Raw genomic sequence first — 13,209 nt, 5'->3', positions numbered from 1 at the left:
ACTACTCTTTCCCAGAGTTTCATTGTATGGCTCATCAACTTTATTCCTCTGTAGTTAGTACAACTCTGCCCATCTCCTTTGTTCTTAAAAATGGGCACGAGTACACTTTGTCTCCATTCTTCAGGCATCTGTTCACCATCTAAGATCTTGTTGAATAACCCAGTCAGGAACACCACCGCCACCTCTCCAAGACACTTCCATACCTCGATTGGTAAATCATCAGGCCCGAGTGCCTTTCCCCCCTTCATCCTCTTCAGCGCCCTCCTCACTTCATCCTTGCTAATGCTTGCTACGTCTTGGTCCACAACAGTCACGTCTTCTACTCTTTGTTCCTTCTCATTTTCCTCATTCATCAGTTCTTCAAAGTACTCTTTCCATTTTGCCATCACACTACTGGCACCTGTTAATACATTGCCATCTCTATCCTTAATCACCCAAACCTGCTGCAGGTTCTTCCACTCGATACACCAAGTACTTTCCGACCTGTGTCTCTGATTATGTTCGCTGTAGTTTGCCAGTCATCTGGAAGGACCTCTTGCCCACCCAGTACTTGTCTTACCTCCTTCCTAAATGTCATGCAACACTCTTCCTTTTTCAACTTCCACCATTTTGTCTTCACTTCAGCCTTTGGTTTCTTCATCTTCCTCACTGCCAGCATCATCCTACACACCATCAACCTATGCTGTCTGGCTACACTCTCAACAACCACTACTTTGCAGTCACTGATTTCCTTTAGATGGCGCCGTTGACACAAAATGTAGTCTACTTGTGTACTTATTTTATATATATTAATACAGTAAAGTCTCGTTATATCGATATCCAAGGGAGTCCGAAAAAATATCGATATAACCGGGACTATCGATATATCCGATCCTGCGCCGAACTGCATTAAACAAAAGCCGCCAAAAGAGGGCAGCCAAGCGCCATATAAGAAACGGAGCTGGCCATTAGCTCCCTTTTTTGTTCCCCAATGTTGCCTCAAAATGGCACATATAATTCTTTAATGATTGTAAACATGTATGCTTTAATCTTCAGAACTACAGTGTATTTGAAACATATTCATAACTGGATGTGTAACAAGAAAGCATATTATCCGAATCTGAAGCCATTGTTTGGATTCACAAGCAATGCAAGACGTCTTGGCGTGAAGTCATTTTTATTTGCATTTGAATAAAAAGTGACATCGGCTGTCCTTTAATACACAGTATGGAATGTTAATAATTTTCAAAATCATCGCGCTTCAGCAGACAAAACAAGAAACATTGTTGCAAAAAACGATTGCATTCATATACAGTACAGTGGGCATGTACATAACACAACAGGGAAACTGCAACGCTTACATCTTACTGTATTATGTATACAATTTAAAAAAGTCATCAATCTTCTTCTGCTTCCCATTTTTACCTTTTAACACAAACACTTCAATCTCGTCTGCTACACACGAGCTAGCGTCTGAAAATGAAAATGGCTCTGCTACACGGGTGCTGGGCACGTAACCAAGTCACCTGACCAAGTTGACCAATGGCGCGACGGATATATCGATGTAAACAACAAAAATGGCCGGCGGGGGATGAAAAGGAGCACCGTAATAACCGGATTATCGTAACAACCGGGTATCGTACTAAACGGTACTAATTATACATAAAAAGACTAGAAATGTGCAAGGGAAATGAAAATAATATCGTAATAAGCGGTACTATCGATATAACCGATATCGATATAACGAGACTTTACTGTAGTATTAATAACATAAAAAATAATAATATTAATAATAATAATAATAATCCTAAAACTACTACTACTACTACTCATAATAATAATAATAATAATATGATGAAAAGGTTTCTTCAACCGTCATCTGTACTTCTTTGAAGGTGTCGGACGTTTCGCTTCTTATACAACTGGTAGTTTAGGCCCTATATATATATATATATATATATATATATATATATATATATATATATATATATATATATATATATATATATATATATACAGTAAAGTCTCGTTATATCGATACGCAAGGGAATCCGAAAAAATATCGATATAACCGGGACTATCGTTATATCCGATCCTGTGGGGGGGGGGGGGGCGTAAATGCGGCATCTTTGTTATGGCATGTAATTTCATCATTGGGTTCATGGATTGCGTATCTAACATGTTTTTTGTACAGTAGTGAAGTGAAAAATAAAGTTGTGCATAAAATAAAAACGTCTTTACACTTTTAATGACTATTTCCTTTCAAAAATGCAACCAACCAATGCTAAATCGTCAAGTTCTATTCACACGAAGCCACGAACGCCAGCATGTACAATCATATGAAAAACAGTGATTGTTGTAAACAATAAAGATATCTGGATGCAACACAATTAAATACTGTACATGGATGAAAAACCAAAACTGCAACGTTTACATAACTTACGTGACGTTCGAGAGTGGCTGAATAGAATGCCGGCGCGCAGCTGTGACGTTACAACAGCTTTTTGACTGACTCAAGAAACACAAAAAGTGATGTTGGTTGCCCTTTAATGCACAGTATGGAATGTACAGTCATTTTCAAAATCATGACGCTTCAGCAGACAACACAACAAACATTGTTGCAAAAAACGCTTGCGTTCATGTAACAGTACATGTACATAACACTGCAATTAGTATGTATGTAAGCTATTTAAAAAAGTCATCAATCTTCTTCTGCTTCCCATTTTTATATTTTAATATGAACACTTCCATCTTGTTTAACGTTTCTAAAAAACCGGATGCATTTTCTACGGATTCAAAGAAAGATCGCGTGTCCGCAACCCCTTGCAACACTTTTGTCGAAGTTGCAAAAGGTGTGCATTCAGTCGCTACTTCTTCATCGTCATCAGCATCATCATCATCTCGGGAATCTACTGTGGCATACTTGGCTTTGACCTCCGCTGCGATATCCGCATCGTCTGCTACACACGAGCTAGCGTCTGAAAATGAAAATGGCTCTGCTACACGGGTGCTGGGCACGTAACCAAGTCACCTGACCAAGTTGACCAATGGCGCGACGGATATATCGATGTAAACAACAAAAATGGCCGGCGGGGGATGAAAAGGAGCACCGTAATAACCGGATTATCGTAACAACCGGGTATCGTACTAAACGGTACTAATTATACATAAAAAGACTAGAAATGTGCAAGGGAAATGAAAATAATATCGTAATAAGCGGTACTATCGATATAACCGATATCGATATAACGAGACTTTACTGTAGTATTAATAACATAAAAAATAATAATATTAATAATAATAATAATAATCCTAAAACTACTACTACTACTACTCATAATAATAATAATAATAATAATAATAATAATAATAATAATAATAATAATAATAATAATAATAATATGATGAAAAGGTTTCTTCAACCGTCATCTGTACTTCTTTGAAGGTGTCGGACGTTTCGCTTCTTATACAACTGGTAGTTTAGGCCCTATATATATATATATATATATATATATATATATATATATATATATATATATATATATATATATATATATATATATATATATCCCTACTGTCCAGACATGGCGGTGCCGGACTTTGCTATGATAGGTCCCTGCTCTCAGGATAGGGGGAGCAGATGACTACTCCTTGCGGGTCCACTTGTTCCTATTGTTGTGACTAACGACTGGCCTGAATCTCCTTTTTGTATCTTCAAAATTTTTGGTTTCTTTCCCTATTCTTTCTTTCTGACATTTGTTAAATGACCACTGAGGGTACCCACAATTTGTGAGTGCTCTCCTCATATGTTTAGACTCCTTTTCTCTACCTTCGACGCTTGTTGGTATTAGTTTAGCCCTCTGCTGGAGGGTTCTGATAACTCCTAGTTTGTGTTGTAAAGGGTGGTTAGAATCGAAAAAAGTAAGTATTGATCAGTATGCGTAGCCTTCCTAAAGACTTCTGTTTTTAGCGTTCTGTCCTCTTTTATAATTACTTTACAATCCAAAAAGGCTAGTTGGTTCTCTTTAATGAAGTTCTCTTTAAATCAGTGGACCCGCAGGGAGTAGTCATCTGCTCCCCCCATCCTGAGAGCAGGGACCTATCATAGCAGAGTCCGGCACCGCCATGTCTGGACAGTAGGGATATATATATAGGGCCTAAACTACCAGTAAGACTTTAGTTTGCTGACGAAGTTTCTTGGAGAAGAAGCGAAACGTCCGACACCTTCAAAGAAGTACAGATGACGGCTGACGAAACCTTTTCATTGATGGACCACTACTGTACGACTGAGAGCTTACACAGACAAAATAATAATAATAATAATAATAATAATAATAATAATAATAATAATAATAGCATCATATATAATAACATACTGGTACTGCATATATTGGGTCACCAACATAGTAACAAAAATATCACCCCGGTCATGAGTTATTTCCAAAGGAATTTTGTAAGAATGACTCGCAGCCATTTCTATAAAATTCAATTGCATATTGATCATCTGTTTGTTTTGTCATTGCTGATATTTTTTGTGTTCCATTATTGATATGATCTTTGTATTAAAGGTGATTGAAGCAACTTGATTAATTTCGAACTGAGCCTCAAACTTTCACATTAATCATCTTGGAAAAGTGTGGGTGACCCCTGTTCTGAAATGCGTCTCACCATTCACTCCTAAAATATAAGAAACTGACAGTTGGGTTATATTGCCTAGCCATGCTGACATTCATTGGCTCCAGGCATCAGCGAACATTAATGTGGTTAGCCAGGGACAAAGCAGGAAACTTTCATCCGTTTAATCATTCCCAATTGCTTGTCTCTCGATCTCGGGCTTCCTGTGCCTTCCTCAGGGCTTTCAAGTGGTTTGTGAGGCTGGCCATTCCGATTCTTCCTCCTCCCCAGCCGCAGGAGAACACAGCTGTCGCCGCGGTAACTCTGTGGAAAAAGGTGGACCCTCCCAACAACCTCCACTGGTCAAAGGACCATCCAAGAAAAAGTGAGTGCCATTACAAAAAAAATGTACGCCAACAAACCTCACTCAGTACAATTGAAGGTCATTTCCAAGTGACCTTGTTTTATAAGTTTTAACTCATTCATTGCCATCCCGAATTTATTCGGGAATTGAAAATATGACTTGGAGCGATATTCCCGAATTTGTTCTGGTTTTCGTTTTTCATGCTTGGGTGCCAATAAAGCGCTTGCCATGTTTTTCTCTTTTCCACAAGAGGGTAGCATTTCCCTTTTTTCCATGTTAGCGCTTTGTTCCAGCTTCTGCTGTTGTCAAAGCGCTATATAAACCAATATGTATGTATTGCATTGTATATTGTTCTGCCGCCCTCATTTCAAGTTCATATAACTCCAGACCCATATAATTTTTTTAGAAGAGTGTCTAATGTTTCTAACACTGCATTGAATGTTTATGTAGTCCTAAAACTCAATATTCTGCGGGTCCTGGAATTCAAGTGACAATGACAAAAACCCTGGCAATGGATTTGACACATTTTTGAACATGTCTGGCAGTGAATAAGTTAATATAATTTTTTAGTCTATGTATAAATGGTGGTGGCACAAGCATGAAGTGTTAGTCTCTTAATGCATAATTGAGTTTTTATTTTTCTTTTGTTCAATTATGTGAGCTTGGAGTAATCTCTCAGTCTCATTCATATTATCTGCGCTATTTCCCCATGCTTCCAGCATAGCATTCATCCACTAAAACATATTACATGTTCCTTATTATTTCCATTTTTGGATGATGTCATAATGAACGATTCATCCGGGAGCAGCAGCGACCCGCACCGACACGAAGCCGGTGCCATCATCCCGCTGGTGACGAAGCAATTAGCCCCACGGAAATGTCTGCAAAGCACCGAGCTCATTCCACTGGGCCACACAGAAAGCTCCGTAATGTTGTCACTCCGAGCCACCTTGTCTGCTCATGTCACATGGCCTTGGCTTGGGGGAGTATTTGCCCGCATAACCGGTGTAATTATGCTGAAGTAATGTGCTGGCAGTGTTGTCTGCCTGGCTTGATTTGGACTGCCCGCAGCAAGTCTAGCAACATGGAGGCTCCCTTGCCAGATTTTGGGGTCAGGCTGTGTTTTTTTGGTGGAAAAAGGCTTCCCAGCTATTGGTAAATAACATACAACATTGTGTTTATTTAATATCATGCACAAAGGAAGAGCCAAACAACTCGTGGTGTTGTCTCACAGTGACGCCGCTCTGCACCAAATGTCTTCACAGATTTTTTTTTTTCTTTGATAGAAACACCTTTGTGGTGGAGTCATTCAGCTCCTGTGATTAATGCAGTCTAGTCATCGGATTGCACCACACATCTCACCCGCAGAAAGCCTGCTGATACGGGAGGCAGTTTGCATGGCAACCACTGGCTGCCTTGCTGCTTTTACTTGCACCCAATCAGGGGCTGTGAGTGTTGCAAGCGGGCCCACGGGGTGGGTGTTGACAACCTGTATCCATAGCAACCCAGCAGCAGGCGAGACGGCCAAACATGACGCAGCAACCTGCTGTTCGCTCCCAAACTGATTAACTGAAGATATCGAGCATTTCTGTCCGCTCCATTCATTGAAGCTGACAAGCTGAAACCCCGTCCTTTACGACTCGCCTTCTATCTCATGCTATCAGTATGTTTCTCCTCACACCTTGCGGCTTACCAACTGCTGACCTTCATCTCGGCTGATTTAAAAAAAAAAATGAACTCATACTTATGTAGGCAGAACTTTGAATTTTGGAGGCTTTGATAAATGATGTACATTTTATGGCATTTCTGTGAAATTGTACATTTAGTTTTGCCTCATTTGTGCTGCGGTTGACATATTTGGGTTCATGAAGTTATGGGAATTTAAGTTTTATTCCCAGGTATTTGCATCTGCATATAATATAGAACGTAGACATCATTATTTCTTCTTTAGCTGGTAAAATTACATACAATGTCTTTAAATTGGTGGGATGATGTTCAGATACTTTGTATTGAAGCTTCAGCTTCTCTATCTCACTGGTAAAGATTTGTCTTTGGTTCTTTCATCCCTAAAATAGTGTTTCAACTTTGTGTTTAAATTCAACAGCAGTTGTTTTTCATTTTAATGACTGGTGTGCGTTTTCTGATGTAGCGTCTACACATTTGTATCTGTTGTCTCTTGCACCTAGCGAACTTTGTTGACTTATTTGTACCTGGCCTTCTTTTAGGAAGTTTAAGAAGGAGGAATTAAGTAATTCTTATTTGATATGAGTTTGCAGTATGTGATCTCAATCCCTGAGATTGGATATTATCTGCTCAGATGACATGTTCCGATTTGCGCAATTAAAATGGAGTGTGTTTTACATTTTCATACAAAAATGATTTTGTTAATTTCCAATTATCTTCAGGACGTCAGCCCCTTCCGGTGTGCCAGCATCCCTGTCTCAGCACGCTCGCTATGCCACCTACTTTGATGTCGCCGTTCTGCGCTGCCTTCTGCAGCCACACTGGACAGAGGAGGGTGTGCACTGGGCATTGATGTACTACCTCCAACGGCTCAGACAGATTCTCGAGGAGAGGCCCGAACGTGTCCCGGAACCACTGGTTGCTCCTCTGCCGCGCCCGCGGAGCAGCTCCATGGTGGCTGCCACGCCCTCGCTGGTCAATACCCACAAAACACAGGTAGCAGACTGAAGAATTAAAAATCAAAAATGCTCAGTTTACTTCACTCTGAGTTAACCATACTTATAAAAGGACAATTTGGACAAAATAATCATTTTGCAGCAGTTCCCTTTTTACCTCCCTCCGTGTATACAATCAAAGTCCAAAGAAAATGTCTCCTTAAAGGACAACCGACACCCTTTTTTTCTTTACTAACTGACATCAGAAAAACGTTTTATAGCATCTAAAATACCCAAAACACGCAGTAAAATATAGCTATCTGCGATGGAATCTTTGTAAAATGCGCTCAGTAGAAGTCATTTTACAAATTATGTCCAGAGGTGTCGGTTGTCCTTTAAATGTTTTTTAATTAAAGTACTAATTGAAGTGCTATGTCTACTGTGAGAAGTTTTGTTTGTTTTGCAACTACATTCAATCACCAATTAACTCATTCACTGTCATTCCTGAATTTATTCGGTAATTGAAAAGCATGCATTGCAGATAAAGTGCTGGTCAGACCTCTGGCAATGTTTTTTCCCTCCCATGAGGGGGCAGCATTTGCCTTTTGTACAGCCACCCCCACTTGCACTGCAGATAACTCTAGAAACAAATAAGCTTGACATGAACTTTTTTTCTGATTAAAGAAGAAAGTCTAAGGTTTCTTACGATGCATTGAATGTTTGTGTAGCACTAGAACTCAATATTCTGTGGGTCCTGGAATTCGAGTTGACAATGACAAAAACCCTGGCGCTGGAGTGGACACATTTTTGCACATCGTCCGGCAGTGAATGAATTAATGATTGATCTTGTTTGAGAAAAAGCAGATCACTAGCAGTCAGCACCCGAATGAAATCAAACAGGACACTAAAATGTCACCAGCTTCACATAGCACCTGACCGTTGAGGCCCCTATAAGTGACTTTCCAAATGATCGTACTGAATCCTAAAATAAACACGGGCTAGTAGAAGGACGACAGCATGGAGATGTTGTGCTTGAACTGCTGGGACATAAGATAAAACCCAGTCGAATGCTTTTTGAAATGGGTTTTCTTTCACCTTGGCAGGATATGAGTCTTAAATGTAACGAGGAGGGCAAATCTCTGAGCACTGAGACGTTCACCAAGGTTTCTTTAACCAACCTTCGCCGGCAAGCTGTCCCTGACCTTTCATCTGATCTTGGCATGAACATCTTTAAGAAGGTGAGACAAATGCATCCAGATATTTATTTTTTATCAATAATAGCAGTGTTTGAAATAGCGTCTGCCTGGTGGCCCGGGGCGTACAAACTTTTACGTCAGGTGTACAACATCCAAAATGAACGTTCGTTTAGCAATTTCCATACTCGGCACCGGCAGCCAATCAGAAACCTGTTTCGCGCTTCGTACTAAAAAGTGTACTTGAGAGTTTTGAAAGTGGCTGAGAAAGAGGAGTCCACGTGGCTTTGAGCAGACAATGCAACGCAAACATTGCATTGTGCACCAGGACAACAAACGACAACTGGAGCAAAATCTTCAGCAAGGGATATTTACCATAAATTAAGCAAGAGAGCACTTGTGGTGGGTACTTCCTTAATTAAAAAAAAATCCTTTATACGTCGCAACAATGTTTTTTTTTTTTTAGATTAGTCGTCTTATTGTGTTTCAAGTTGACAAAAATGGGGCAGGCAACTTTTCAGAGTTGTCTGCTCGGGTGTCCGCTAACTCTTTGTCATGAGTTTCATTCAGACACTGATAATAGTGCTGAAGCTAGTTCTGAGTGAGAAGTGTGTCTTTTTCAGTTTAAGAACCGCCGTGAGGACCGAGAGAGGAAAGGTTCCATCCCCTTCCATCACACCGGAAAGAAACGCCAGCGTCGCATGGGAGTCCCCTTCCTTCTTCATGATGATCACCTCGACGTCTCGCCTACCCGCAGTACATTTTCCTTTGGGAGCTTCTCTGGCCTGGGTGATGATCGGCGTACTCTGGACCGTGGGGGCTGGCAAGCCACCATCATGGGTTTGTGGATCACTTTTACCATCGACAAAAGACTAGAATCAAGAATCCAAAATCCTAAAGCTTGACGTCCCAATCGCCTACAGAGAGCTTTCAATTATCCTGTCCACAAAAATCACTGATCATCTTCGCTCTCCTTCTGACAAGAATTGACGAGAATGTTTTCTTTTCTTCAAACAACAACAATCTCCTCCCTGTGTTGCAGGCAAGTTTACGCGTCGGGGCAGCACAGACACAGCTGCCGATGCCGACAGTTTGAGCACCAAGCACTCGCATTCCCATCACTCGCTTCTCAGAGACATGCCTGACCATTCAAACAGCCACAGCGAGAACACCGTCAAAGAGGGTAAGAGGCTTGTGTGCCATGTACTCAACATCAGAAATTGGAGATTTTATCAGTGCTAACTGTTCAGTGCATTGTCTGATTGCGCCTTTTTTAATGTTTGGATCTTTTTGTGTTCACTTTGAATCCATTTTTTCAGGAAATTGTTATTTTAAATAATTACGCTAGTTTGAATCCCAAATGCAAAAATTACTTTGGGACTGCCTATTGAATCATTTTATAATTTGTTATCCGTTCAACACTTCTTTTGACTACTCTTGCATTTCACCTGTAACACTACTTCGCACTTCTTAATCTTGTCTACAAACGCCAAGTCACACATTCCAACAAACAATTCTAAAATACCTACGTTCTAACAACTCGTATTGGTACAGTCAACACCTCGCAATGAATTGCAGCGTTAACCCAGAGCATGAGGGATCAAATCCTAATCCAGGCGCGTCTTGGAATTGAAGCGGATTTATGTGGGACAGGAGATGTGAGACAATGTGTATTCGTCAATGGATGCTACAGCTTCATGTTTGCTTTCAACATTTAGCTTGTAGTAGACGTGCAAATTCCACCATGACGTCCCTGATAGTTTCATCCTCTCCTCTTTCATCTAGAACTGCTTCATGTCATCACAAAGAGGGTACAGCAAGTTCAGAAGAATGAATGACTCTCTGTGTCTTTGTGTTGTCATATTATTTGTTATTTTTGTTTTTTGTTTTTCCCAAGACGGCGGCGCGTTAACGCGCAGCGGCTCCCCTCTCCTGGCAAATTGCCTTTTTCATGTTTATTATGTTTGTTAAAGTCATTATAAGTGACTTGCATGCTGGGTCTGAGAGGACAGTAATTTTATCTGTGCTGTATATCATGCATATTAGCATATTTTACAATAAAGCTGACTTTGACTTGACTTTTGACTTTGAGAACCCAACTCCCAGCCACTACCAGTGCCAAACCTAGCCAAAAATTAATGCCTATGGAAGGGCGGGCAATGTAAAAACTGTCAAACAAAACATGGATGTGGTAACATCTGATGAGATGTGCCGCGAACAGAGAAAAATTTCACTGACTGCACCAAGAGAAAGTGGTAATAAATCAAAAAAGATCATGAGTAGGTTTGATAGATGGATTTACAATGTCCTGAACTGTCTGTGTGGATGGCGTACAATGGTGCTACCTTAGTGTAAAAAATGTAATTGGTTTGGTCAAATTGGTTGAAAATAATACAAATCAAGAAATACACTAATTCAGATTTGTATTTTTGCAAGCAAGATAGAATCACATCCATGCACGCAGGCGTGAGGAAGAGTGCACTGTGTGAAAAAAATGTGTGGTGGACATTCGATGCATTCCAGCAAATACGATTTCCAAAGCCTATAAGTACTTACAGCTATGGCAGGGGTGTCAAACTCATATTTTGCTGCGGGCCACATTGTAGTTATAGTTTCCTCTCAATGGCCGGTATGAATTTTGGGAAACTATAGTACATAAAGAGCGCACAACAAATTAATCAATATCTAGTTTTCGAATCTGAAGTCAAATTTCACCATTGTGGGACGAATAAAGGTTTTCTGATTCTGATTCTGAAGAATAATGACTGTTATGGTGGTTCAATCAAACCTCTGAAGATGGAGGACACTGATTCGCTGTGGTGAACCCTGAAGGGAAAAGCCGAAAGGAAAAGAAGACATACGACAATTAGAAATTTTGGTTCGGACTTTAGCAATCATCATGGCACTTGACATGTGTGATTTGCTTTTCACGGGCCAAATAAAATGATGTTGTGGGTCAGATTTGGTCCCTGGGCCTTGTCTTTGACACCTGTGAACAATGGCCCTGTCTGCCGGCCATTTTTGTTTTCGATTAAATGTTGTTTTTATTTGATTTTAATGCGAAATGATGATTTGTTAATAATGTCCTAGAATCATTGCTGAGCAATTAAGGAAAACGGTCTTTTGAGAATGATTCGCCTGTCCTCTTATACCTTCAGTTCGATCCCAGATTTCCACCATCACCATGGCCGCCTTCAACACGACTGTGGCGTCCTTTAATGTGGGCTATGCCGACTTTTTCACTGAGCACATGAAAAGGCTCTGCAACCCCGTGGTTGTCCCGGAGATGCCTGTGGAGCCGCTGGCCTGTGCCAACCTTCCTCGCAGCCTGACTGACTCCTGTATCAACTACTCCTGCCAGGAAGAGGGCGACAACATTGAGGGCACCAATAACTTTGTGCTGAAAAATGGAATGCTGGACCTCTCAGTGAGTGACAAAAGTGTGACAAATGTATTGAAATTTGTGGGTTTGAACTACTGTAAAGTGACTTCATTTCAATCAGCATAAGACTTTCAGTATGTGTGCATGTATTTACCAAACGAACCCTGCTCCTCCTTCTCTTTTGTGTCAGGCTGTGCTGCGCGTCCTTTTTGCTGTCCTCAGCCATGACATCAGCTCCAGGATCTGCGATGTGGCGCTCAACATCATCGATTGCCTGCTGCAGCTGGGTGTGGTGCCCGGGATGGGCAAAAAGCTCTCCAAGCCTGACAACAAGGAGAATGAGGAGATCCGAGCCAAGGACACGGTTGGCCCCAGCCTCGGAGGAGGAGGAAGTGGCGGAGGAGGTGGTGGTGGAGATGGTGGCAGTGGGGGCGGAGGCGGTGGGGGTAGCGGCGGAGGAAGTGGGCAAGGTAGCAAGGATGATGTGAAGAATAACAAGGACAATGACAAGAAGGTTAGTTGGACAACAGCCTTGTCAACTTCAACTTCTCCAGTTTCATTTTGTTGATGTAACTTTTTATTTTGAACACGCAATATTTCTCCACTGCGAGACTAATAAAGGCAAATCCAAAATCCAAATCCAATACAAAAAAACCCAATGTGAAAAATCTAAAATAGAAATGACACACTGGTCCATGCATGCATATGGACAAATATTTTTTTTTCAAGAGTCAAATATCCATTTGTTTAGGACTGTCGGGCCACATTTGTTTAAAATGTGTTATTTTTATTACTAAAATATAATTTTCATTCAAACCAACCAAATAAAAATGAACAACCTCTTTTACCTTTCGTAATGCATATCTCAATGGCACAAATTGGATAACTGATTTGTTCAAATAATTTCTTTTTATTTATTTTTGTTGTTGTATGGATTTACACTAAGGTCGTTGTGGGTGCAGGACAAATACATTTATTTTAAAAATACCAATGTTTTACCTCCATTGTTTGTATCTGCTTTTTTGGTTTTGTGCTTTGGGCTGCATATTAATATACATT

At 40.5% G+C, this 13,209-nt stretch overlaps 1 protein-coding gene across 16 annotated transcripts in view; it reads left to right on the top strand.

The window, feature by feature from the left end:
• The window catches only part of unc80 (unc-80 homolog (C. elegans)), a 60,193-nt gene that overhangs the window by 10,054 nt on the left and 36,930 nt on the right, over window positions 1-13,209 (top strand). For all 16 annotated transcript variants that reach the window (XM_089000277.1, XM_089000268.1, XM_089000214.1 and 13 more), the window contains exons 7-13: window positions 4,833-4,978; window positions 7,363-7,636; window positions 8,679-8,813; window positions 9,392-9,608; window positions 9,811-9,951; window positions 11,927-12,195; window positions 12,341-12,664. In XM_089000277.1, coding sequence (XP_088856403.1) covers window positions 4,833-4,978; window positions 7,363-7,636; window positions 8,679-8,813; window positions 9,392-9,608; window positions 9,811-9,951; window positions 11,927-12,195; window positions 12,341-12,664 — 1,506 coding nt within the window. The remainder of the gene's footprint in view (window positions 1-4,832; window positions 4,979-7,362; window positions 7,637-8,678; window positions 8,814-9,391; window positions 9,609-9,810; window positions 9,952-11,926; window positions 12,196-12,340; window positions 12,665-13,209) is intronic.

This window comes from Hippocampus bargibanti, linkage group LG01 (genome assembly GCF_051943395.1).
Source record: "Hippocampus bargibanti isolate YZ-2025 linkage group LG01, ASM5194339v1, whole genome shotgun sequence".
Taxonomy (NCBI): domain Eukaryota; kingdom Metazoa; phylum Chordata; class Actinopteri; order Syngnathiformes; family Syngnathidae; genus Hippocampus; species Hippocampus bargibanti.
Note: the sequence above shows the minus strand (reverse complement) of the source record. Positions and strands in the feature narration are given on the sequence as shown.